At 39.9% G+C, this 27982-nt stretch overlaps 1 protein-coding gene across 17 annotated transcripts; it reads right to left on the bottom strand.

Annotated features, from left to right (window-relative positions):
• DDX4 (DEAD-box helicase 4) lies at nt 1-27955 on the bottom strand. 17 transcript variants are annotated; one of them, XM_083465886.1, is made up of 22 exons: nt 27181-27955; nt 26536-26683; nt 24765-24828; nt 23207-23254; nt 21080-21154; nt 19821-19871; nt 18874-18930; nt 18679-18744; nt 17810-17890; nt 17554-17586; nt 17264-17311; nt 14995-15039; nt 13831-13973; nt 12141-12293; nt 10874-11028; nt 9209-9338; nt 8234-8400; nt 7532-7677; nt 6042-6141; nt 2850-3120; nt 2652-2759; nt 1-450 (listed from the first exon to the last, which is right to left on the bottom strand). In XM_083465886.1, the coding sequence occupies exons 2-22, from the start codon at nt 26644-26646 to the stop codon at nt 361-363; spliced, it is 2142 nt and encodes a 713-aa protein (XP_083322012.1). In that variant the 5' UTR covers nt 26647-26683; nt 27181-27955; the 3' UTR covers nt 1-360. The 17 variants fall into 17 exon arrangements, with proteins under 17 accessions (XP_083322012.1, XP_083322023.1, XP_083322015.1 ...); XM_083465897.1 differs by having other exon boundaries at nt 26494-26683; nt 27181-27951; XM_083465889.1 differs by having other exon boundaries at nt 27349-27789.
• Between the last annotated feature and the right edge of the window lie 27 nt (nt 27956-27982).

A 27982-nucleotide genomic window follows, 5' to 3' on the forward strand; every position in this document is an offset into this window, starting at 1 on the left:
TGATCCTAAGTTTTTATTTAGTGTTTTTACAATAATTTACAACAGTTCCTTGTGGCAAACTGGTGTTATTTCACACAACCATTGAACAGATCAGAAAAATAAGTAATTCAAAAACAAATTAAAACTCCTGTATGCTTATCCCAATCACCTTTCCTGAACAATAGGGAGCAGAACATTAACAATTTCTTGAACATTTTAAAGTCACAATCCTAAGCACATTTACTTAGAAGCAAGTCGCACTGAAATCACAGGGATTTAATAAAATAAATTTTAGAAACCAGCCAGTTTCACACATGACCATCTTGTTCGGAAGATTTAGCATGGTAAATTAAGAACGTTGTTCCATGACAGATGGTAGCCTCAATCCCATGACTCATCAGGTGCACTTATATTTGATGCTGTAAATCCTCCACCTCCTCCGCTGTGGTGATTCTCTTTGCCATGGTAAACCTACATTAAATCAAAGTTGAACAGATTTTCAAAACTATATATTGCAATGAGAAGGTATGCAACAGGATTACTTTTCTTCTTGAAGTACCTGCCATATTCTGGCTGCCCAGAGATCAGAAAACCTATAGCCATCAGTACTGAACACCAAATATTCTGAAATAAATGAGCTCTATAGTTCACTTCCACATTTGTGGTCTAAAGGACCAGGTGCGCAGCCTGGGAGTCATTTTGGACTTGCATCCATGGAGGTGCAGTTTAATTCTGTGTCCAGGGCGGCTGTCTACCAGCTCCTTCTGGGACGCAGTGCCTGCGGACTGTCTCGCCAGAGTGGTGCATGCTCTAGTTATCTCCTGCTTGGACTACTGCAATGTGCTCTACGTGGGGCTACCTTTGAAGGTGACCCAGAAACTGCAATTAATCCAGAACGTGGCAGCTAGACTGGTGACTGGGAGTGGCCGACGGGGCCATATAACACCAGTCCTGAGAGATCTGCATTGGCTCCCAGTACGTTTCCAAGCACAATTCAAAGTGTTGGTGCTGGCCTTTAAAGCTTTAAACAGCCTTGGTCCTGTATACCTGAAGGAGTCTCCTTCCCCATCGTTCAGCCCAGACACTGAGATCCAGCGCCGAGGGCCTTCTGGCGGTTCTCTCATTGCGAGAAGTGAGGTTACAAGGAACCAGAGGGCCTTCTCGGTAGTGGCGCCCACCCTGTGGAACGCCCTCCTATCAGATGTCAAGGAAATAAGCAGCTATCCTATTTTTAAAAGACATCTGAAGGCCACCCTGTTTAGGGAAGTTTGTAATATTTAATGCTGTATTGTTTTTAACACTCGATTGGGAGCCGCCCAGAGTGGCTGGGGAAACTCAGCCAGATGGGTGGGATATAAATAATAATAAATTATGATGATGATGATGATCACAATTTATCTGTTTAATCTGTATTCAGAGATATACTACATTACAAACTGATCTTGTGCACAATAGCCCTAAGAAAATGACAAACTATGCCACAACTCAACCAATACCAATGCCATTGATACTTTCATTTGGTAAGTTGTCAGATACAAATTTACTTACTATACTTGCAAATACTTGTTACCCTCTTGACTGATGTAACTGCAGCATGTTTATGTCTATAGAGAACCTGAACCTATGGACTGTTGCCATTGCACAGAGTGCTCATATCATATCACCAAGAGAGTCCTGTAACAATATGAAGGCTCTCTATGCTCCACTCAAGATATTACATTACTGCTGAGAGATTGAAAACTGGCAACACAGGCTTTTTGCGGTAGCTGCCACAGAGAAATCTTAACACAAAACTAGTTTTTAACACCACATTAAAGGGAGTTAATTCCTGTTCCCGCTGCTAGTTTTAGCATCTCTACGCAAGCGAGTACCTTGTTTAAACTTGCATTATTAAACCAGAGCCATGAGAAAATAGCATCTGTATACAGAAAACCCCTGAGCCCCTGCCCCACTCTGGCAAATGTGATGAGCTCTCACCCACCCCTGATCTAGAGCCTGAAGTGGTAACAGTGGATTGCTTCTAACCTCACAGGAAACAGCAGAAAAGCACTGTCTGCTTGCTTTTGCTGCATATGCATATTCCCTGGGAAGAGGTGTCTGCAGAGAAAGCAAACAATGTCTTTTCCCCCTGCATCCCGGGGGTAGAAGAATCGCTTAAGGCTGATCCTTGGAAAATGGGTTATTTCCCCCCACCCCCTGGAAGCACATGCTGAGCAGGGGTTAAACTTGGCTCAGGTTTGCTGAATGCAGCTCTCAGGGGGGGTAAAAAAGCAAGTTTTTGAAAGGATGGGCCTTCCTGTTTCCCCTCTTTTCTAGGAAGCACCACTTACTAGTGCAGCAGCTGAAGCAACCTTTAACAGAGGGGCCCTTCAGAGAGCAGTTTGGCTCTCTGATGCACCTTCCACTCACCATCAAACCTCCCTGGGGCTATCTTTAATAAAGGTGGTGCTGCAGAGAGTGGCTGGGTAAACTGCTCCCTGAAGCACTTCCCCCCCCCCCTTTATTAAAGCTTCCTGGAGTGAGAAGTTAAAATGGGGAGAGGGGGCTGAGGTGCTTCAGAGAGCAGCTTGTCTAAAAGTGTTCTTCAAGACTCTAAAAACTTTCAAGATTACCCATTATCCAAAATAAAGTTTTTGGATCAATCATTATCAGTGGTTCTGCTTAAGATTTACCTTTCGAGAGTCAACAGATGCAAACATGTTTCCCCTTGGATTGCTAAAACCAATTCCACCAGAAGTACAAGCAATCTCTTCTAGCCACACTGGCACTTCTTGCTGAGCCTTCAAAGAAATGTGATAGTGTGTCATTTGTTTTGTGACTTTCAGTTTAGTAGTAATAATAAAAGCAAATTTCCAGAACAAAAAACTTACATCTGCAAGTACTTTGACTAGAGGCTGTGCAATAGGACTGTCTGAATTAGCATCAAAGAAAGAAGTTGCTTTGCCAATATTACCACAACGCCCAGTTCGTCCAATCCTATGAACATACTCATCAATTGTGGAAGGGAGATCAAAATTTATGACATGTTGAACGTTTTCAATATCCAGACCTCTTGCTGCCACTGATGTAGCAACAAGAACAGGGCATTTTCCAGAACGAAAATAATAAAGAGCTTCTTCTCGCTCTCTCTGTTCCCGATCACTGTAAATAGAAAAATAATTACATCTCTTTCAAACGTGAGTGAAGTTCAGCGATTCTAATACACAAGCAAACAATACCAGGAATATTCTTATTCAAATGCATATTTGCCAAGTTAAACATGTAACTAAAAGCTAATATGTAATGTTAAATGGCAGGAGAGGCCAACTTTGCAGATATTTAGGGTCATTCAAAGTTAGCAGCATATACGGCATGGCAAAACACATTTCATTTGTTCTGAGCATAAGTTAACATATATTCTATTACAATTTTATTATTACAAAACTTTACAGCTAATGGCTTTGGGGGGGCATTTCTTACTGCTTATCATAAAGTTTAATTCTTGTCTCAAATAGTTGTGTGTTTCTACAGAGCTCAGAGAAATAAAGCAGTCTATGAAAAGAGGAAAAATCTAAAGAGTGTCTATCAGCTCATATCATGACTACTTCAAAAGTCATTCCATGAAATATTTATTCCAACTTTTAGAATCCTCTATATGGTAAGTTCCAGCTTGTAAGAGGCTGGGAAACAAGTACATGAAACTTACTCTTCAGCTGTAGTTACCATAAACATATTGACAGTTATTAATAATGTACAGTAGTTATTTAATTAAACAAAAGCATATCTCATCTTTCAAAAAACAATGTTTTATTGACTTTGTATCAAAATACACAAATAAAATAAAAGTTAAAACCATTTAGAAGATCATAATCACTTCAATTCAGAGACCAGCCAAGATTTATACTCCAAACATCCCTATGTATTCTCTGATGCTTTGGAGGCCTTTGGGTACAAGAGCAATCCTCCAGACTCTTCACTAGCTTCAAAGTGGGTGGGGAGCTGTGGCACTCCTCTCTGTCAAGCTCTCTGTTGAACAACTGGAAATATTCAGGGCAGCAAGAACCTCACTACTTTTAGAATTTTGGAGAAGCTAAAAACATTATCGGGGGCGGGCGGGGGGGGGGGAGAACACCTACCCTTTTTCCAAGCTCAAAAGTGTTTGAAAGTGGTAAATGTGTATTAATATGCATGTAACCTGCTTGTGATTTTGCTTCGTGTACCAAGCTGGGAGCAAAGAGTACATTGTAAAAAAGCAGCTGAAGTCCAGTATCATGCCACGCTTTTGAGTTTCTGCTCAGATACAGCACAACCCACTGTTGCTTGTGCACTTGTGGCAATGTTGCCTTACAAGAAAAATAGGCATGCACAACTGTTTAACAAGTCTTTTGCTACCAACCTTTATGCATGGGAAGTAGCCATACATCCAAAATAAAACAGGAAGTAAATTCAGGAAGAAAGAAATGAAACCAACTGAGAACGTAGGTTTGGATTAGTATAAAGACCATAGAGTTAAAAGTCCAGATCCGACTGCAATCTAAAATGTTGAAAGCAATAGGGAGAGAAACAGGAAAACAAACAGTTGTAAAGAAGATACCTTGTGTAAGTTGCTTGTGTCATGTGCTCTAGCCTATGTACTGTTGAAAAGATTTCCTTTGCATCTTTGGGCTGGTTTGGTACATAACACCCATAGAAGTTTGGCCAACACTCTTGGCAAACATTCAGGGTTTGTTCTTGGGTTTGCTTTTGCAACCTGTGTTTACTCTATATCCATTTTTTGCGGGTAGGGGGAAGCAAAACCTCATCAGAGCAAGTCTTTCACATAGGAGAAAAGGAGAATTGTACCCACAGTGTGACATCCACTCCAACAATATTTGATTAAGCGAGGCATTCTATCCATATCACATGTACCAATGACTTATGATATGGTGCTATATGGATGAGCCTTAACTAGCTTCCCTCCCCTTCCACAACCAGGAGGTGGCATACTGCTGAAATAAGTTTCACTTTAAAGAAACTCATTTCAGTATTATGTTCAAACCAGAGATGACAGTTCTGTAACTCATGGCATGAAGCTTGTTTTAAACAAGCACCTCTGATGGGAGCATAATTCTAAGCTAAATTACTTAAAAAGTAAAAATAATATCAGAAGCCCCTCTCCTTACTGTATGGGAGAAAGTGGAAGTGTGCACGTCAGACTTTTTTTGCTCAGGGTTTTGAGCACATAGCTGTCAACTTTCAGATTTGAAAATAAGGGATCAGCAGCCTCACCTGTCCCAGGGACAGTCTACGGGATGTCTAACAATCCGGGATAGCAGCAGGAAACGGAGTTGGAATAAGGGAATTTCCCACAAAAAAGGGAAGGTTGACAGCTATTGATGAGCACACTCCAATAATCCATGGTATGGTACAAGGTGCAAATGCAGTTTTCAAGTCATCTAGATACAAAGAAAATTCTGCATTGCATCCTACTATGGAATGGTGCACTTACCAAGTTATGCAAGCCCAGACGTTTGAAACAATGCCTGAATGTTTTTCTGTGTTTGAAAAAGACCACTTTAGAATTGACAAAGAAATGATATGTCAGGATACCTTTTTATTGTATGGAATAGCACACTAGTTGTATTGATAAATATATCCTCGTATGTTTACCGTGAAGCTGAGAAAGAACACTATTCCAAATAAGCTGAAGCCACCAGTCTCATACCTTACAAAGCCCCTCCTGAACATAAAAAAGCAACCTCAAGTGCAATAAAGACATGCTGCTGCTTCATTAAGACATCATACTTCTGAAACCAATACTTTTATATAGTGTGCTGAGGCTATACTGAACTGGCATCTCCTTACTAAAGAATGGTAGGATAGATTGAAAATAAGGGCAAAGTACAAATCGATGGTTAGGATAATTAAGAACAGACATACCATATAATGGGGCAAGTAAAGAACCATCTTGCCCCCATGGAAGGAAAGAACTTTCTCTCTCTCTCTTTTTAAAAAAATCAATGCAGTTAGCTATTTGAATGTCACCAGCTTATAGGGTGCTTTAAAAGTAATTGAATCATGATTTACTATGAATATATACTTACCCATGAATACTTGTTGTTGCTATGTTTTCTTGGCAAAGGAATGTTGCAATAAAGTCTGCTTTTTTCTTAGTTTCCACAAACACCATGGTTCGCTTATCACCTTTACAAAGGCAGATATAATGTTAAGATATATCTATTCAAATAAAATAGTAAATCAATAGTTTTCAAGTGCCAGTAGTAATTCTGATGCCCATATTAGTAAGATTGTTAAAAATCTAGTTTCTTTGCTTTTCAGTATTTTACGTTAAGCTACCAGACATTTACTCATCCCAGCTTTTCTCAAGTAACCCTCCTTAAAATATCATCTTTAGCTTCAGATTGAGAGGACTGCTTTATTTTTAGCTTTCTGGAGAATGGTTTAGTAATTTTAGGCATTTTATGAGTAACAGTTATTAATAGTACTTCACCATATAACTTTCTACCATTTAGCACAGAGTATGCTTGGAATGAAGCCAGTAGTTTCTAGTAATTCCCACCATACTATATTAAGGAAAGTCCAGCTGGATCTGGTTAAGGGTCCATCTAGTCCAGCATCTCACAGAGGCCAACCAGATTACTCTGGGAAGCCAAGCAATCCATGAAGGCACATACACTCTCACTCTCTCCTGTTCTGGCTCCCCAGCAACTGGTACTGAGAAGCATGCTGCCTCTGAAATCTTCAGACAGTAACTACGAGTCATGGTAAGATGCAAAAGCAAGACTTGCAGCCTATACAAATAGGTTTTAAGGGACACACAGCAACAATCTTAAACGTTAACCAGTATAAAGTCAAATAAAAGCATAGAAAAAAATACAAAATTCCAAATTGCACTTCCAATTAATTCTGTAATAGCTAGACAAACAGATAATGGATATTAGAATGATTGGCAGTAATTAAGGAAAGGACAATATTTTTGTCTGAGATCAAGGTGTTGCGAAACCCTAAAACCCAAGGCGAATTTGAAAATTAAAACACCTCTCTCGTTAACTTCCTAAATACAGCAATCTGGATTAAGCAACATTACACCTTTTTTTTAAACTACAATCCATAAATAAAGGTTTATAGCTCATGGTTCTGCTCTCATAGAGTTGTATCCAACATTAGACATACTCCAATTAATAGTTTTCCATACATAGCATTTCAGATTCCTAATTATTTTAGGGAGAAGGATACAACTTACACAAATCTATTCCAAATAAAAATAAGTTATTCCAAATAAAAATAAGTTATTTTACTGATGAATAGGAAAATTTATACTTTTAGCCCTGATTTCACACTGGTCCAAAAAAGTTTGGTTTGACCAACAAGCAGGCTATCCTTATCTCTCTAATGATCTCATCTACACATTCCACATAGTACATTAAAAAAACCCCCACTATATTGCCCAGTTCCACAACTTTTTGGTTTCAAGGGGCTTAAGAGATGGCAACTAAAGTGTAACAAAATTCTGTGTCGATTGGTTACATTTCATTATCTTTCTAAGAGAAGAGACCAGTTACATGGTAGTTACCTGTGCCATTGAGAATCTCAACAAGCTTCTCTCTCTTGTCATACTGATTCACTTTAAGTATTGTCTGCTGAACATCACTGCAGGCTCCACCTACTTGTCCAACAACAACAAATAAGTACTCTGTCTTCAAGAATTCTCCAGCTAGCCTTTAAAATGAACAAATAAATCAAGTTAGCTTGGAAGTAACAGTTAAGTTGAGGAGAATCAGAGAAATAGCTTGGATAGTAAGGTGTATATGCAAGAAAGTGTATATGCAAGAAAGTGTATATGCAAGAAGTGTATATGCAAGAAAGCAGAAGTTAACTATCAGTCAGCTAGTTCTACAAAACACATTCATATGTTCATATTATATATAGTGCATGCATTTTCCAATACTGTGTTCCAAAACATAACCAACCTGCACAATTGACAGTGACTCTTCATATGTGTAACAGTTAGATAAATAAATGCCTCTCGTATTAAATGTGCAGGTGTGGACCTTTTGGAAAAACTCATGTTGAAATGTTCTCACTCTTATTAGTGATTTAAAATTTAGGATTCATGTTTTTAAAAAGAACATACCCACTGGCAGAGGAAGAGGAGCGCGGGGGGAACGCACTGCCCCCAGCAGCGCAATCCCAGTAGGGTGCCATTGCGGCTGCCCCCACCACCAGGTGCTCCACCCCCCAGTGCTGAAGCATGAAGCTCTGCCACTGAACATACCTCTGGATTTCTTCAGGGAAAGTGGCACTAAACATTAGTGTTTGGCGGTTTTCCTTTGATGGCATGCCTGGAGATGAAATTAATTTCTTCATATCTGGGCCAAATCCCATATCCAGCATACGATCTGCTTCATCTAACACCAAATATTGTAGCTTCCTCAGCCCAATCTAAAGAAATTTAAAGTTAACCCAAAAATGAAGAAAACTGACTTCCATTGTATGTGACAGCTATACAAACTTAATATGGTACAGTATTAAAAAAACACATCTGCAACGCTTTTCATCCTACTCCCTTCGCTATAATGCTCAGCATAATTAAACTCCAGATGAAAGTATACATTAACTTCTACAACATGGTTGCCACCTAGCGGCAGCAGTAGATTCCAGGTGTCAGGCTGCTACATTTAGACAGGAACTGGTTCACTTCACACACAGTACAGCTACATCGGTGTTACCCACAGAAAACTCCACTAGTCACTCCACTAGAGTTCTACGACAGTAGGTGCTTCTGCAACAGCACATTGACTCAAGAGATTACAGCTAACACATGCACATTTCAGCAGCAACCTTGGTAAGCATTTTATTTTATCACAGGTAACTAGGTTGCAAACAGCATCTGTATACTGTATACTGTATACATTGCCAACATAGATAATTTAGTAATGTAATACAGTAAAAGCACAGCACTTGTTCTTCTGCCTAGGTCAGTGCTAGGCCACCCTTAACAAAATATTTTATATTTGTTTTGTGTCTTATGTCTGAGCGCTTGTAGTAAACCAGTGCCATAAAGGCAATTAAAATGTATTTCCATAATACTTAGTTGATGGGTCCCCAATTGTAAATTTTCTGTGTTTTGTTCTAAATATTACTATAAACCACTTGGATTTTTTAATTATATAGTGGATTATCAATATTTGTTGTAATGAGAAAACACTTCAATTTATGGGGGGGGGGGGGATTAGCACACAGATCTCACCTTTTCTCTGCCTATGAAATCCAAAAGCCTTCCAGGGGTAGCACACAATATATTACAACCTTGCATTATCTGACGAAGTGAATGACCTGTTTGTGTTCCTCCGTAAGTCACAACTGGTCTTATACAAGTTCTAGGCACAAGAAAATATATTGCTTTTCTCATTTAGTGATAATAGTGAACACATTTCAATGTCTCAATACCCACTTACATATTGACATAACACCATGGCCTTAACAAAGCTACATTATCTTCTTTTTATTTTATATTAAGTGTTATCTCCTGTACTACAAATTTAATATATCAAATATAAAATCCACTGAACAACCACATGCCCTTTGTGCATTTTAACAGGGCTTGAATTCCACATGATGAGGAAAACTCACTGAAAATGCATGGAGACTGTACTGCAGGAGTGTTTGATGGATTGAACCCAAAGTTACATGATCACATTTTAAACTCCCCCTGAATTTGCAAAAAGCATTTTGCTAATCTGATTTTGGAATCAAGTAGGCTATTTACTCTTAAAAACACAGCTATCAATATTTGAACACTATTCAATTTTAACAGAGACTGTTGAATCATTTCTGAAAAAACAAATAAATATAAGAAAATACAATAGCTGTTCCCTCAAGACTGAATTCCAGAAGAGCATTAAGATATATTGCACGGTAAAGATAACACTGTCACTCTAATAAGATGTTAACCATTTTAAATACTGCTTATAGAACAGGGGTTCGGCTATATAGGAATTGAATCTGGGGTATCTAAAGATATCCAATATTAATTTATACTGGAGTCAGTATACTTCTCTCCAAATCAATTCCCTGAAGGTATGAATTAAGAGTTCCTGAATGGTTATTACTTTTACACATTAGTATGATGTAGCTGCTGTGGGGTCACCTGTGGTTTGTTTGGGAGAAACAAACCACAAGCTCTGGTGTGCACATCAATGCTAAGCCAATGCTCTGCTTCGTTTTTCTCTTATGAAATACCAGAGGAGGGTTCCACGAATGAGCAGTATGCATCAGCATATATCTGCAATAAAACAGACCATGACTTTCCTACAGATTATGCCTCAATGCTTTCAATACTACTTTATTTCTGATGAGAAGTTTCAGGTGTTTACATTGCCTTCCACAGACCAATGCAAACAGGCCTAGTAAGTGCATTCTTATAAGGTCAGATCCATCATTTAACATGCAGCTTGTGGAAGCTATTCGCTATGATGTTTAATCTTCAAGAACATATTCAGAGTCATGCAAAGCTGGTAATAGGCCCAGGCTAAATGGGAAATGTAGGTCCCATTTAACCAAAGCCGCCCACCCCATTGCCTCTACCAGGGGTACTCAGGAGTAGGCCTCCCCAAAATCATGGGCCTATGCCAACCGGCCCACCTACCTCCCCCTCTGGTTTTTGCCCTCACATGTTTATCATCAAATTCCCCTTTTCAGTACAGTATACGTATTTATGAAGCAAGCATTTTGCTCATGTCAGAGTAATAAAAGTCAGAATACATTTGGCAATTTGCTTCACCAAACAGGTTCACATTTCACCACACCAACTTTGCAGGGGTTCCTTAATTACACAAACAGCACTTTTACAACCAAAATTCACTTACTAAACACACACTACTATCTTTGAGATTTAGCTTGTTCAAACACTTACCCATGTGCAAATTTTCTTGATTCCAGAAAGATCTGGTTTATCAGTTCTCTAGTTGGAGCTACAATTATACATTCTGGTTGTTGCTGTTGTTCAAATTGAGTGGCAGTAACTCCATCACGCATCATATGAGCCAAAATTGGTATAAGAAAAGCTGCCTAAAGGGCAAATATATTATAGTTGACAAGTTTCTCACCCCCCAAAAAAGGAAAACCCCAGGATGTGTTCTCTAATCTCAGTGTAAAGAAGCCCACAGAAAGGAAAATTAGCAGAACACGTTCAAAAATAACTAGGTGACTATGGTCCATCATCTTTCTTTTCCCTCCTTCCTATCAATAAATAAATACATTTCTGAGAGGCAAATTTAGGATAATTCTTGCTTGAATCTTTGTTCCAAGTCCCATAATGAGTAGATCAAAGCACAATACACTAATACGCCAAAAGATAAGGCTGTTTATTCACTTCAGATGGAACTAAAGTATAGACCTAAAGGCAGCAGCAGCAAAGGAGATGTATTAAAATATTCAACCAGTATACCAAATATGCACATTTTGACAACAAATTAAGATATTCACAGAGCACCTGTACTGGGAAATATGAACCATTGCACCAGTGGACATGACAGGATTCCCCCTTATTTTCCTTCTCCTAACGCTCCAGAACAGATTTTGGGAGGGAAGCAGAGGGTAAGAGTACCAGTAAGTGCTATGTGCCCAAGCAAGGCACCACAACTGAATACTGTCCATTATGTATTTTTTAATGCTATCTGTAACATACTTAAAGTAGGGAAAACCCAATTTAGCCTGATGAAGTGTTTATTAAGTGAAAGCAACTCTTTTCACAATGAATATAGTTTCTAGTATTTCTAGAAAGTGACACATATTTTCTTATGTTTGTACGAAGCGAACTTTTTTCTAACAGGTTTTCATAATATAAATTAAGATGAGTTATAGGCACTTCAAAAATATGTTTTTCAAAGACAAAACCAAAATGGGATTTTGGCTGGGACCCAAACGTAACATTCACAGAGAACTTATTTTTGTTGACCCACCATTTAAGACTCTCACAGTTCATTAATGGATCCCTACCAGTGATTCAGAAATCACCGCTTCAAGTCCATCTTGGGAATGGATTGAAGTGCCAAGACAGACTCACCCACTGGGCAAAGTAAATAACCTGGAAATTAAATGCTTAAAAACCAAGTGTCAGATTATTATTGCGGCCCCAAATCCTCCACCTCAAATAGCAGAATCCATCATTTTATACTCACTGTTTTTCCAGATCCTGTCTGGGCACATGCCATTAAATCACGCCCTGCCATTATAACAGGAATACTGTATTTCTGCACTGGAGTAAGTTTAAGATATCCAGTTCTAGCAATGTTCTTCATCAATGTTGGACATAGATTAGCTTCTTCAAAGGTCTAAGAACAGAATGGACATGTTAAAAGCAAATAAAATTGAGAAAGCTAAGCAAATCAATACTAGCATCAAAAAAGCACAAAAAGAACATAAAGTAGCATTTTCTTGTTATCCCTAGCAACAAATGAGTAGAAATTAAGTGAATCAGTAGATCCTTAAGTACTGTCCTTGAAGTACAGAAATATTTTTAAAATAAAAAGGCAGTTCAAAAGTTTTGCACTGTCTCTGGAATAGCAAGGCAGAGGCTAAAAAACATCTTTTCTAGGAGAAAGAGTACCATAACCTAGGGGTTACCACTAGCTCTCCTTATGTGCTCTTATATTTTTAACACAACCTGCAACCTCAAAACTGAGCAGGTGGCCAGACTTAATGATACCTCTAAACCAAGGACTTTTGGATGAATCCATTCTCTTTCTTAAAATAGCAAAGCATTTGTAAACTGTAACCATTCACTGCAGTTTGCAAGACAGGAGGCCTCCTGCAGATAACATCTCTCCAGGAGGTCCATTCTGTATTATGTAGGAAGCAGACCTTTAGCAGGGCAGCACAAACTCTTTGGAACTCCTCCTTGTTACACACAACAGCTGCAATCTCAATGCCTACTGAAGACCTCCCTTTTTCAACAAGCCTTTTCAGTGAAAAAGTCTATCCCAGTCTGTATCAGCTTTGAAACTGTTTACATATGCCTTATTGTTTATGTTTTTATTGTTCAGATGTTTTGAAGCATTTCATAGGATGTAATTCATAAATAAAACAAAATAAATTTAAAGTATGTTACTGAGGGCTTTCCTAAGCATCTTTTGTATCTACACAGTCCAGACAGTAATATAAATGTAGGTTGAGCTAATCAGTTACAGGAACTAATTAACACTCTAGGTCTTACAGATTCTTTTTTGTATAACTATTTTTGAAGCTTATAGGATCAAGTGGGGCTGGGCAGACTAGGGCATGGATCCACTTTTTAAAAATAAAACAAAATCAATTATGTCACTATATTTCTGAAATCAGCAAAGGAGAAAATAGGTTGCTGGTACATGAAATTTCTCTTCAAATCTGCAGAGTCTGGCAAAAAGAGAACTGTACACACAAAGTTTCTTTATATGGCATTGCTGGGCATTTAAAAATGAGATGGCAGAAAACGGTAAACATAGCACAGGACACACTAGTAGTTACCACTTTTCTTTTAACCTTGTAACAGAAAATCAACTGCGAGTACAGCTGTTACCAATCAAAAGCATTCGGTCTGAAAGGTACCTTACAATGGACTTTCTCCACGTTAATATGAGATAAAAGGATTACAGTTCTAAAGGAGTTCAAGAAGAAAATCTTGACCAGCTAATGTCTTTAAGATCAAGAAAAAACAAAAGTCAAGCTGAATTGAGGAGTCAAAGCAGCAAGTGAGCCTATGACTACAGTCCAATATTTTAAGTAAGTAGATCGGTATCAAACAACCCAAAACATGGTGACTTTGCACAACTGTTCAGTCTCTTGAGACTAACGAAGTTACTTGTTAGAAATATTTAAAGCAGCAGCACTAACCAGTATTGCTGGTGGGGGGTCATGTCCTGAAACTTCCACAAGAATGTTATCGTATTTGTCAAAGTTTATCCCTGTCTGGTAATGTGCAAAGATGGCTTCTTCTTCTTCTGGTGGTGGTGGTGGTACGTATGTCACCTTTGGACCTGCAAACACAAGAGTATATGTTAGATTTAATCCTCAAGAAGCAAGTGTGCTAGCTATACAAAATTTCTCCATTTCGTTATGTTTTGGGCAACATTCACCAATGTCTGCTTGCTTGGTGCACTGGAAATCTGCTTGCAGAATGCAACTTCCAGTTTCAATTCTCCCGCTTCAACCCCCACACTCTGCTCTAGAGTGTCTCCCAAACTCTGGAACAGATTTTGGGGGCACATTATGAGCTGCAGGGAGATAGGAGATGAAGGATAAGCCCCACTGTGCCAGTACATGTCTACAAGCATTAAGTTGGATGCCACCATCTGAGCACAGAATTTCTAGTAACATACATTTTGGGTACAACACAACCATATCTTCATTTTCACAACCACCACAATCATTTTGTGACAATGCTTTTCAGATTGTTTTACTTGCATTAATTTTTTTTCCTCACTAAAAAACTTTAGTGACAAAATCAAGATTGTGTTTTTTTCTAAAATAAAATAGCTAGTGGATTCCTTGAATCCTATGAGCTTCTGGCAAGAAACAATATGGATAATAACATGTACTAGTACACTCTAGTCTTCTTCCTTTTATAATACATACATCTCCAATTATATGCACTATTTTAAATGTATGCATGACAAGGAAACAGTATTGAATAATGGCTGTAATAGCAAAACTTATCAGGAAAGAGTGGGAATAATTGGTGATTTGAGAATGGACTCACAAAACTAAGTAATTAAATATATTACTTATCATTTTTAAGTACTATTATATTTAAAACCTTTTTCTGTGAAAAAGCAAGAAAAGAAATAGCCACCTGAAAGTGTGACATCTGGATGTAATCGTAGCCATTTCATTTTTATTCCCAAGGGTAGGTAGAAATGCTCTAGATATTTCAGTCATAATGTGCCATTAGGTATTTTAAAAGTTAAAAGTGTGAGGTGTCTTTACGTTCATGAACATCAATAATCGATCAATTTTCTTAATATCTCTTGCCACTTAATTTGCTCTAATTTAACGTACCAGCGCCATCACCTGCTTCTGAATCACCATCCGATTTCCACATACCTTAAGCGAAATGAACGTTTGGAAGAAAACACTATCAGTAATAATAATAAATTTTTATTTATACCCCGCCCTTCCTGGTTCAGAAAACCAGGTTCAGGGTGGCTAACAACAAATTTAAACCACTTAATTGATGCAACAAAAAACAGCATAAAATACAGTATAAAACGTGAATAACAATAAATTCAGAATTCAAAAATCAATTTGGGAGGGGGGAATCCATCCAATAAACATTAGATGATCACCAGGGCTAGCTGGCTAAATTAGTCCTACTTGGGCCAGCGAGGAGACCAGGGGAGAATTGGCTGTGGGATCCAAGAGCAGGTAATCTTCATAAAAAGGGGAGGGGGAGGGGAGGAAGGGGAATAAAATATCAGACTAAGTTCAAATTGAAAGCCAGGCGGAATAGCTCTGTCTTACAGGCCCTGCGGAAGGAAGTTAAATCCTGCAGGGCACTGGTCTCATGGGACAGAGAATCCCACCAGGTCGGAGCCATCACTGAGAAGGTCCTGGCCCTGGTGGAGGATAATCTGACTTCCTTAGGGCCAGGGACCTCTAAACTATGATTATACATGGACCTTAAAGTCCTCTGTGGGGCATACTAGAAGCGGCGGTCCCGTAAATAGGAGGGCCCTAAGCCACAAAGGGCTTTAAAGGTCAAAACCAGCACCTTAAACCTGACCCGATACTCCACTGGGAGACAGTGCAACTGGTAAAGCACTGGGTGAATATGCTCCCATGGCAGGGACTCCGTGAGGAGCCTCGCTGCAGCATTCTGCACCCGCTGGAGTTTCTGGGACAGTTTCAAGGGCAGCCCCGCGTAGAGCGAATTACAGTAGTCAAGCCTGGAGGTGGCCATCGCATCCATCGCATGGATCACTGTGGGCAGATCAGGGCCGGAGAGGTAAGGGACCAACTGCTTAATGCGGCGAAGGTGGAGGAAGGAAACAGCCAGATTTTTTTTAAGTTGCTTATATCTAAATAATTATTTATTATTGCAACGTGCATACTGTTTTTCATTCAGAAAATACAGAACACTTTACACAACAATTAAAAAGTACAACACAAACAATTAATATTCCAGAAAGCCATTATCACTAAATTCAAAACTGAAGAACTAGCATTAGCAACTAGGAAAATACCACAGTGAAGAATCTTTAATCGTTAGTGAAAGCATGTAACAGTTTATTGCCACCTCTCCACAGGGAATAGGTAGTTGCTGCCACAGGGAATTCCTGCTGATATAAAGCAGGTCATAGCACAGCCAACAGGCCATAGACCTTAGTGACCAGATGGGAAAAAGTAATTTGAGTAACCTAGTCCTGAGCTGAACCTGTTAAAAGGAAATCCCACACAATACATTACACTAGTTGAATCATCCAGTTACCAATCCATGGATCAAACTATTTCTGTTCAGTAACTGGGTACAGTGATCAAAATCAGTAGGTGCTCCTAGTTACTGAGGTCACCTGAGCCTCTAGTGACAATGATGTCGCAAGGACCACCCCTAGAATGCAGGCCCCTCCCTTCTTTCCCATCCAAAACAAACAAGTTCCCCACTTGCTCACAGGGTCTCCATCTTATCAGGATTCCCTTTGAGTTTGTTGGCCCTCATCCAGGTACCAGCTCAGGTACCAGCATGGTTCCTCTAAACTCAGATGTGATAGAGAAATAGAGCTGTGTGTCATTAGAATACTGGTGCCTCAAATGTCCTCAGATTCACTTTCAATGACTTTATATAGATGTTAAATAGTATTGGAGACAATGTAGTATCTTGTCACCCCCACCCCCATATTACTTTCTGGAACCCAACATGCAGGAAGGAAATGAACCACTAATACAGTACAGTGACTCCAACACCCCATTATCAGAGAGTCAGTCATGGACGATACCATGGCTGAAGGTCTCAAAAGCTGCGGAGAAATCAATCAAAAGTAGATGATCCAGTAGCTAAGGAATCAGGAACCTAATAAGACAGCCAGAAGAGGGAATGGCCTGCACACATATATACCCTCTACACTCACAGTGACCTCCTTCAAACACCATATATTTCTTTGCCCATGGTGACTGTAACAGGGACATCGTACCCATTCTCCCCCTGCTCACCTTGCCCTGGTATATCCCAATCCAGAATCCCAGCCTGCGAACACCTAACCACACACACCAACAATGCTACATTTCACACACCCAAATATATACCCAAAACTCAATCGCACCAGACACATACCTCTTCCAAAACCTCCAATTACTTCTTCGTTGCTTCCTTTGTAGCCACCTGTTTAAAATGTTGAAAGAAATTGTTAAAGATAAAAGCAGTTTTAACAATACAATTAGAAAGGATCGGGCAATTATATTGCAGATCCTTATGCTAGGAATTCAAAGTGAACAGATATGGGTCTTGGCCAGATTGAGACAAATTATCAGGCACCAAGGTTAGTAATAAACAAAATAGTTATGCTTAGAGACAAAAAAAAAAAGTCAAAATAGAAATGTTTTATGTGAACAATGGATTCTTACCTCTGCCTCCTCTGCCTCTATTTTCAGAGTCACCTGAAAAACAAATGCATAATTGGAAGAATGTGGTTACAAATGAAGCGCAATGTAAAACCAATCACCAGTCAATTTATTGGTTTCTAGATTGTGCATGTCTATAATCTACCATTTTAGTCACATCAACTGTCAACAATTCCATGCAATTTTCAAATCAATACCACCACAGAGACAAAGAGAATAAAGCCAACTATATATATCAAATTTCACTTTTAATTCTTACCAGTTGAAGCACCAAACCCTCCTCTTTTGGAACCAAATCCACCAAAAGTCTGTCTTCTATCTTGTTTCTCTGTTTCATCATCTGTTATAATTGAACCCAAACATAAGGATTTCTTCTGTTTTACAAGATGAAAAGGTTTTCATGCAATGGTAGAATATAAATATTTTAAATGTTAAAAGCAACTTTTCTAAAATAGCACTCTCCAGCCCACATGAACTACTAGTATTTAAAAAACAAATACTGTATTAGCATTAAAAAATACATCTTACCAAGTGAACGAATTATAATACAGACTGATATTAAATGAATAAAAACTTAAATCATACCTACTTCACTCAAATACTGAAAAAGTGTATTTTTGAATATGTTGAGTTCATCGTTCACCTTACATTAATTACCAGGGATAGATCAATTTGAAATAAACTTGTACTGTGATTCTTTTTTTTTATTCTTATAAAATGCATGGGTTTAAGTTATTAAGAAACACTGCCACATTTTCTTCATACCACTCATTTGTAGGTGAGTTCTCTCCTAGATGTGCACTGAGATATTTTCCCCTATATCTTATGCTCATTTCACCATGTAACCCTTATCCTCTTCTGGTCCAACATTACAATTTAAAAGGTTTATATATATCTGGGATAAAAACAAATATTGGTCTTAATCTGTTGGTAACTAACGACTCTTCAAGACAGTGAGTCCATTTAAAGGTTTTTTTCCTCCCCAAATAAGTGTTTGTGTAAGTTATCAAAAACAAAATCTTAACCACAAAACCCATCTGACATATTTTCATTTCTAGACTCTCTAGGCTAGACTGAATAATTACATTTTACTTGGTTACTAACACAATTAAAAACTATAGAGCTTACTTCCAAATCGCCCAAATCCTCCTCTGCCAGATCCTCTTCCACCCCTATTGCCACCAGCAATCATTCCTTGAGAACAAAGATACAACAGTGTTTGATCAATAATTTTCTGATCTTAAAAGAACTTATGTTCCAAAACCAGCAAGGAAGAAAAAGCAAGCATGGGAATTCTAAGCTTTGTTGTTTTTAGGGCTTTACCTCCTCTCCTAGGAACTTCTCTGTTTGGCTGGCTTTCTTGGTCATCATCACCTACTTCTATGACAAAAATAAAATAAGCAATAAAAAATTCTCAGTTCTGCAGATACTTAAAAGTTATCTTAAGGATGTAAGCAAAGCTCACATTTATCTTTCAATTTATTAAAAAACAGGTGTTTATTATTATTAAATTTGTACACCACCCTTCATCAGACAATTACAACTTATTTCTCTATACCAAACATGTGCAAATATTATTGTACTATTGCTGGAGTTGTCTATTTCCTCACAAAAGCAACAGCACGCTGAGGTCCTGAGCTGTATAATGCTATATGGTCAAAACTAGCACTTTGAACTGAGCCTGGAAAATGATAGGCAAGCAGGCACGTCAGAATTGCTATTTTATGTTCACACTGTCCTGCCACAATCAACAATCTGGCCAAATTCTGCATTTTCCAAACCATCTTCAAGGGCAGCCCCATGTATAATACTGTACACTGAGGCTGCATTTTAATGTTTCAATATCTTAATGTTGTATTTTAATCTTGTTTTTAAGTTGTATTCATTCAACTTGTTTTTATTATTGCTTGTTAGCCGCCCTGAGCCTGGCCTTGGCTAGGGAGGGCAGGGTATAAATAACAACAACAACAACAATTACATTGCAGTAATCAAACCTAGATTTCCAGAGCTTAGCCATCTAGAAAAGTATCATGGTCAATTTTATCAAAAGTTACTGAAAACTCAAGGAGAAATAACAGGGGTGCACTTCTCCTGTCCCTCTCCCAACAGAGGTAATAATACCAGGCAACCAAGGCAGTTTCCATGGTAAAACAGGGGCTAAACAGTACATTATAACTGTCTTGCTTTGTATTTAGTCTAGAAAATATATTTTAATGATATTTTAAAGTATATCAACAGATGGAGGACTCTGGGGAGGTTTGCAACTGTACCTCTATCAAAGCTTGAAAACTTCCTTTCTTCAAATCTATTTCCAGATGTAGCTGTAGAAAGCAAGAGAAAGGCAAGTGTTCTACAAGTTCATTCACTCACATTTCAAAGCACACATGAACATATTTAACATGGCAGAGAAACAGGTAAAGTCACATGACTATATTGCATGCCAAAAGTAAACTGCTTATTTTCTACTTTTTGATACATTTTTAGCACAATCCAATGCAAATCAACTTAGAAGTAAGCCCTACTGGATTCAGTGGGGCAACTCCCAGGTAAATGTCCATAGGGCTATAACCTCAAATTGATATTTCCCTCCCCCTTCCCTGCAAAAAAGATCCTACAATACAATGCAATGGTTCCCAAAATGTGGTCCGAAGAAGAAGAAGAAGAAGAAGAAGAAGAAGAAGAAGAAGAGGAGAAGGAGGAGTTTGGATTTGATATCCCGCTTTATCACTACCCGAAGGAGTCTCAAAGCGGCTAACATTCTCCTTTCCCTTCCTCCCCCACAACAAACACTCTGTGAGGTGAGTGGGGCTGAGAGACTTCAAAAAAGTGTGACTAGCCCAAGGACACCCAGCAGCTGCATGTGGAGGAGCGGAGATGCGAACCTGGTTCCCCAGATTACGAGTCCACTGCTCCTAACCACTACACCACACTGGCTCTCCATAGACCACTAGAGGTCTACGAGCTTCATCCTGGTGATCTGCAGCATGTCTGCATTAAATATTTATGTTGATTTTAACTGTATCTTTGTTATTGTATTACAAGAAATAAAAGCAGCAATAAAAATTAAATTAAATTAAATTGACACAATGTATTACAATTGCTACAACTGGCAGAAAAATCATTAAGTGGTTCAACAAGAACCTCAGCAATTTTCCAGCACTCCATAGAGGGAAAGGTTTGGAACCATAGGTAAAAAGATATAGACACACACGTTTCAGTTGAACCAGAATGAATACTCGAAGCATCCTCATATTAAACATTACACTGATTTCAATTATCATGATTTACATTTACCATTAAGAATATTTTTTTATCAAATTACACTATCAGCTCTCTCACAAAATGCCTTAATTTTTATCAAATAACTTTATGCACATTAGAGCTTTTTCAAAGTTACTGAAGCAGTTAGAACTATTTGACCAAGTTAGTTCAACATTTAAAAGCATGGTTAGGATTAAGATAAAATTGCAGATGCCAACAACAACCAGCACCTGCATGTGATAAACACAAGTTTGACCAAACAATCTACCTCGGTTTCCAAAAGTCCTTCCACTTCCAAATCCACCTGCTGGTTTGTCTTCTCCATTTGGTTTTCCACCAACACCTGACAAATGTCAAAAGATTTGTTTACCACAGACGATTACTTTCTTTAGATATACAGTGGTACCTTGGTTTAAGAACAGCCCTGCTTACGAACTAGTTGGTTTACGAACTCCGCAAAACCGGAAGTAGTGTCCCGTTTGCGAACTTTACCTCAGTCTAAGAATGGAAGGGCGCTGGCGGCAGGTGGCCTTATTAGGGAAAGCGCACCTAGGTTTAAGAACGGTTTCGGTTTAAGAACGGACGTCCGGAATGGATTAAGTTCGTAGACCACTGTATTGAAGACTGTTCAGTATGAACTAGTTTGCATAAGATGGTATGCCAATGTGCAGACTCCCAGAGGGCCCTGCAGTCACTTTGCTCTTCAGTTGTCCTTTTCACTGTCAAGCTGTGTTGAACTGAACTAAGACAAGGTTTACAGCTTGTGGTTAGCAAGAAGAGAACTATGAACTCTAGCTTTAGCTCAGCACAGCGCAGCAGCAAGGACTAGTGAAGAGCAACGCTGCTACAATCTCCTATGAGAGTCCAGACATTGGTGTGACCTCAACAAGAAATAGTTGGGCCTACTGTGTGTTGCAAGCCTGCTGTATGGCTCAGTTCAGACATTGATGCAAAACAATTTCTGTACTCACCTCACTGCAATGCTTCCTTATTACAACATATTGCTAAACTTTGATCTAGTACTGATCTAGTACTAATAGCAGAGATTAGCACCCAACTTGTGTGCCTGTCTACCCTTGCACTGCCCAAATACTTCCATCCTTTGCTTAGTGGGAAACCTGCTTGTACTTCTGATAATTATTTAATGTTATTTCTGAATGCAGTCAATGGCTGCATTTAGTTAGGCCTTATCTTGACTTAATACAGCCATTTTTCTCTTCCCTTTACATAACCCAGGAATTTTTTTTACAGGCAACACTGCAATCCTAATGTTTGCCTTCTCAAAATGCCTACTGAATGCAATGGGGCTTACCCACAGGTATATGGAGCTAGGATTGCAGCCCAGGTTTCCCTTCAAACTATGATGAATGGCTTCCAAACAAGCCAAACTATGAAGCCAGAGCCTAAAAGTGGCTTTATATTCTTGCTTGTTTGAAGTAAGGAAAAGTGAGCTTCCAAATTAACTAATGACTTCTTGGCTCATCTGTGCAGTTGTTCAAAGGTATATGTGTGCACACCTGGCTCACAACACAATGAAAGAACTCACTAAGTGATGTTAGCCGCCCTGAGCCTGGTCTTGGCTGGGGAGGGTGGGGTATAAATACAAAATTACTTACTTACTATTTACTAAGTATCTCCTATGCCCTTTCCCGTACAAAGCCGTCTATGTAAATGCTCTGACCCACATACCAAACGGATCTCATCTCCATATCTGGCCAGCAGTCATTCTCGCAACAGCCAAAATTAGGCTTCATAAAACTCACCTAGTACTGCTGATCAGAGGCTTTTTTCTAAACTAAACACTGCATGGGCAGCCATTTCAGGGGAAGGGTCACAGCTGAGATGGTGATGGATGAAAATGTTAATCTTCTTTCACCCTGTACTGTGACTTCCGTCTCCCAAAAATAGGCACCCCTGTTAAGCTTGTATTGGCTCCAATAAGAACACCTTTTCCTAACCTAATTGTAGCAGAAAAGGGAAATTAATGGGCAATACTGGATGTGTGCGTACATGCATGCTACGTGTGTTTGCATGTGTAACACAATGTAGGGTGGCCCCACCCACGTTAATTTAGACCATGCCACCACTGGCATATGGCCCCCAGAAAGCTGGTCTTTGGGGAATGCCGCCTTCAGGCTGAAAAAGGCCCCTCCAACAGGCAAAAAGAATTTTTAATTTTAAAGTGTTCAGGGAAGTATCATAGCATCAATCATGGCCACAACTGTTTTCCAAAACCACTATACATGCAGTGAAGACACATACCAACATTAAGTTACATTACTGTGCCCAATGAAAAGCAAAAGGTGTGCATGCACAACATTAAGAGACATATTTAGAGAGCCCGATATGATTTATATTTCCTAGAACACAAATGGGAATATACAGAAATACATACCTCCAAACGTACGACCCCAAGGAGCTGCATTTTCAGTGGAACCACGTCCTAAAAAGAAGTTATTACGTTGGACATTTTGAAGATGTTCATAAGGTACATGTTCAGAAGTACAGTTAAATATTAACAGATCTGCTGAAAAGTCAAATACTTATTAAAATGTAAGCATAAAACTATTAACAAGCTGGCAGTGGTTCAATGCACAAACTTTCAAATGACAAAATATAATAAATAATAATGATGACAGAACCTTCTGGCTTTGCATACTAAGTATCTTAAAGCATAAATACCCAACAAAACATCTATTTACCTTTAACCACTTTGCCAATATTCTTGGGGGGTTAATTTAGCTATTACCTGTATTCTTCTATTGTGCTGAGTATTTAAATATTCATGCAATTAAACATCTTGGGAACTAAATTCACATTGGTTGCAATAAACACAAGTAATTATCCATAAACTGCCATAATGGGGGAAGGAGGGAATCCTTAAGAATTACTCAGCATTCTCGACAAAAGGTATAAATATCTGACTCTCCATTCAAGGAAAAAATCCTAGATGAATGGACTTTTTAGGACCAACAAAAAATCAAAGCAATGTGCAGATTACTTCACAAAGTCCGTTTGTTCTCCAGGTGCAGTCTAACTCAGTATGCAGCACACTTCTATACAGGTTTCCTTAGAAGTGTTCAATGAAGCTTTGGACTGTAGCTCAAGTCCACAAACTATCTCTACATTGTTAAAAAGTGCCAATTCATGTAACCGTGCAAATAGGGGCTGGTACTAAATAAATAATAACTCACTTCTTACAGAACACAGAGGGAGAAAACAGAGTTTCGTAAGTCTGATCTTTTTAAGAAGCAAACATAATTTATTCAAAACTTACATTTCATCAATCTAGATCAGGCATAGGCAAACTCCGGCCCTCCAGATGTTTTGGAACTACAATTCCGATTATCCCTAGCTTACAGGTCCAGTGGTCAGGGATGAAGGGGATTGTAGTCCCAAACATCTGGAGAGCCAGTGTTTGCCTATGCCTGGTCAAGATGGTAGCACTGATTGTAGGTAGCTGGCTACAGTGTTCCAGATTAATCAGACAGTAGTTCTTAATGACTTATTTTTCTCCTTAATAGAAGCAATCAAAGTAGTTTGGGTAGCAGACTTGGTACTGTAGAAGAGGAATTAATTTACCCTTTCTAACAGCAGGAAAATTGCCTCCAATCTATTTCCTGCTGCAAATAAGTTTCCTCTCTTAAAAAGTAAAAAATGTTTTCTTCACCATTACTGTTTTATTCAATTGCAAATTTATGCAGACCAATTAAAAAGGATCAACAACTTATATTTAGCCCAATTCACTCTACAGCCCAGCTGTAGGGCTTTCAAACCCCTCAGGTGAACTTAATTTCAACAATACCATAATTAAACTCATAGCTGATCTCATACAAGACTTCATAGTCAACCCAGTTTAACAGGCTTCAACTGTTAGGAACACTTGACTACAAAGTTTTTGGTACCAGCTTTTTTCTAGACAGAATATTCCTTTTTAAAGTCTTATCACATACCTGGGGGGGTTGCATTCTGATTGAAATTGCATGAGGTTTCATTTGCTCCTGTAGACAAGCTGCCCTACAATAAAATAAAAATAATTTTACTATTTGTACCTCACCCATTTGACTGGGTTGCGTGAAGAGTTAAGACCATTCTGGAACTATTATACCAGCCATTCCCCCCGCCCCAAGTATAGTCTACTAGAGCCTTGCTTTTAACCACTCAACTGTTCACCAGAGGATTTCAGAGTCACATTTTTTAAAAAATTTGGTAGAAGGATAGAGTGTCCAAGCCTTACTCAAGCAACCCACAATGTCTCTATGTTTGGCATGGAGAAAGACACTTTTCCTACTCCCTGCTTAATATAGCAGCGATGGAAAACTTCTGTAGAAAGGGATGAAGCATTTGATGCCTCCAGCTGTCTATTGTGTTTTTATATTTTTAGATTTCTTTAATCAATTGATATCCCACTCTTCCTCCTAATGGAGTCCAAAGTGGTAAGACTCCTCATAAGCATCCAGCAGGCAAACCTTCTGCATGAATAGCAGAAAAACAAGGCATGCTAGTAAAGATGGGGCAAAGCCATCTGTGCATTTGACACCAACCTAAGCATCTATGCTAGAAGCATGCAAGGCACAGCAGCCCCCTGCACATCCAGCCCAAGTACAAGCAGAATGACTTGCAGCAGAGACACAAATCACATCATTTCTCCACTGCACTTCTACACTGCACATGTAGAAAAATGAGGCCTCTTCCTGCATGCTCAGCATATAAACATAGAAGAGCTGCTCACATGGATAGTATAGTACTGGATCAAATATGAAAAAATATCCCCTTCTATTCCATGAACGTTCAAGCCACCATCCACATAACAGATGCTTGGGGCAGGGGGAGAGAGAAGAGGAAGAAAATAAACCAAGGTGACAGTGAAGTTCAGTGACAAAATAAGGCAATAACTCAATCCTCTGCATGCTTGCTTCTAACAAAGTCAAAATCAAATAAAAGTGTCACATTCTTAAGTTAACTCTGTATAGAAGTGCATCCTAAAGCTGCATCCAAAGAGCAGCTTCCGATTCCGATTGTGATTATTGCTCAAAAAAGCAAAGCGAAAGTACCTAAGAATTAGGCTTTGTCTACATATGTGTTGCATGAAGTAGGACTGAAGTACAAAAGTAGAATAGCCGGTGCCACTTCAAAAAAAAAAAAAAAAAAAAACCCTTTCCAGCTAATAAGAAGATGACTAGGCCAGAATATCTCTCCTTAATGTACACTAGTTTACTTCCAGGGGAGATCAGTTCATATTACAGTCACGCAGTATCTAAATGTTATTAAAACAAAGCCAATAAATAAAAACACGGCACTCTCAAGTGGGTCTTAAAAAGTCCTGGAGCTCAATCAATAAAGTTGCCACGCGTCCAGAATTTCCCAGAAATAGCCAGCAATCGGCTGTTGGAAGCAGTGTCTGGGCACAATTCGCTGAAACTTCTGGGAAAATCTGCATGTATGATAACCAATGTCGACGGTGTCATTTTTGGAAATTTTTCTTTAAAATTTTAAATCTCTCAAAAATTTCAAAAAAATAAAAAAAGCTCAAAAACTTTTCCGTCTGGATTTTCACTTTTTGAAATATGGCAACCCACTGGAATCTCCCTTCCCATTTTCCCACCAACCCACTCACACCCAAAGAGACACATTTACAGGACTACAATGCAATGGGTATGTTGGCCAGAGATGAGGAGGAACCTCTTCACTCATCCTGATTTGTGGATTCCCTGGGCAACCCACCAGCTTTTCGAAGCTGGGCTGAAAGAGGGGCAAAGCAGTCCTGCCACCTCCGCCCGTGGTACTGCTCCTGTTGTCATCTGTGAGCTCCTCGTCCCAGTCTTCCTCCTCCATAGTGGTACCCTCAGATATAACCTACTCCGAATCGGCCCTGTGATTTGGGGGGGGGGGGAATCAAGAACACGTGAAACAAGAACAGAGGAAGAAGCGGCCTCTCTTGAACCCCAACGCCACGTTCGCATCACCTCAGACTGAACTACTGGCTGCAGTCCCCCCCTCCATGGGCGTAGTCAAGGGGGGCAAGTGCCCCCCGGAATACTTAATTAACCAATTACATCGGTCCTGCTACGCCCATACCCACCCCGTCCAAAGCCTGCCTCACCCCGCAGTTCTTCTCCCCACACCTGTCCCAGGCCAACGCCCCTTTTCTCTGCCTTCTCACTCCGGCTTCAAGCAGCCCGCCACGAGGCGGGGCCCGGGCGACGGACCTGCTCCCGCCCAAAGCGCGGCTCACCCACTACCGCTACCCGTCTTCTCCCCGTCGGAAGGGGAGAAGGGAGGCCAGACCGTTAACCCCGCCCAGCGAGCGCCGGCCCGCGCGACGGCTCTATTAACGCCTCCCCTGACGCGAACGGAACGCCTCGTCACCTACAGCACGTGCCGCAGCTGCCGCCGCCGCGGCTCTCGCTGCTATTGCCGCTTGCCCTCCTCAGCCCCTCCCCCCTCCGTACGCGCGCGCACTCGCCCTCGCCGCTGCTCCAGCCCCTTGCCGGGGCTCCGGTCACGTGCCGCTTTCTCCTTCGCTGCCTTCCTCACCTCCCTGCAACACCCCCGCCAATAGCAGGGCCGCTGGGGCTCAGGAGAGCTGCTCAAGGCGCGGGAGAGGGGAGGTTAGGGCAGTAGCGTAAAAAAAAAAAAAGGAGCTCCCAGCCTGCGCTTCTGACGTAGCGCACTTCACCCCCGTTCCTTTTTTTTTTTTTTCCTGCGAGAGTTGCGGTTTGTCGCCGCCGCCGCGCGCGCGCATTGGGGGGGGGGGGGGAGACGAAGACTTTGCCCTCAGGGCGTTTCCTAGAAAACTTTGCTTGCTTGCTTGCTTGCTTGCTTGCCTAGGACGCAAAGCGTTCTCAAGACGATCAAAACACGCGTGTGCTTTATTTGGAAATCAAGCCCCGTCGAGTTAAGCGGGACTTGGTGCATCCGCTCTTAGTTAAGTGTCCGTAGCACGGCAAAGCCTTTGTACTTTTGCCACCTTTCCTGCTACTGCTGGTGGTTTTGGTTTCGTTTCTTTTATTCCTGGAAAAACGAAAGTCTCGCTGTGTCTGAAGTTTCGTTACTGTACTTCGTTACTCCCCACAGGCTTCTGGTTCACGCTATAAAAACTTGGGAGTTCATTCCGCCCCATTGCAGGAAGGGCGTGCGTGGCCGTCTGAGGCAACAGGAGGGGACAGCT

This window comes from Podarcis liolepis, assembly GCF_965112155.1.
Source record: "Podarcis liolepis genome assembly, chromosome: 11".
NCBI lineage: Eukaryota > Metazoa > Chordata > Lepidosauria > Squamata > Lacertidae > Podarcis > Podarcis liolepis.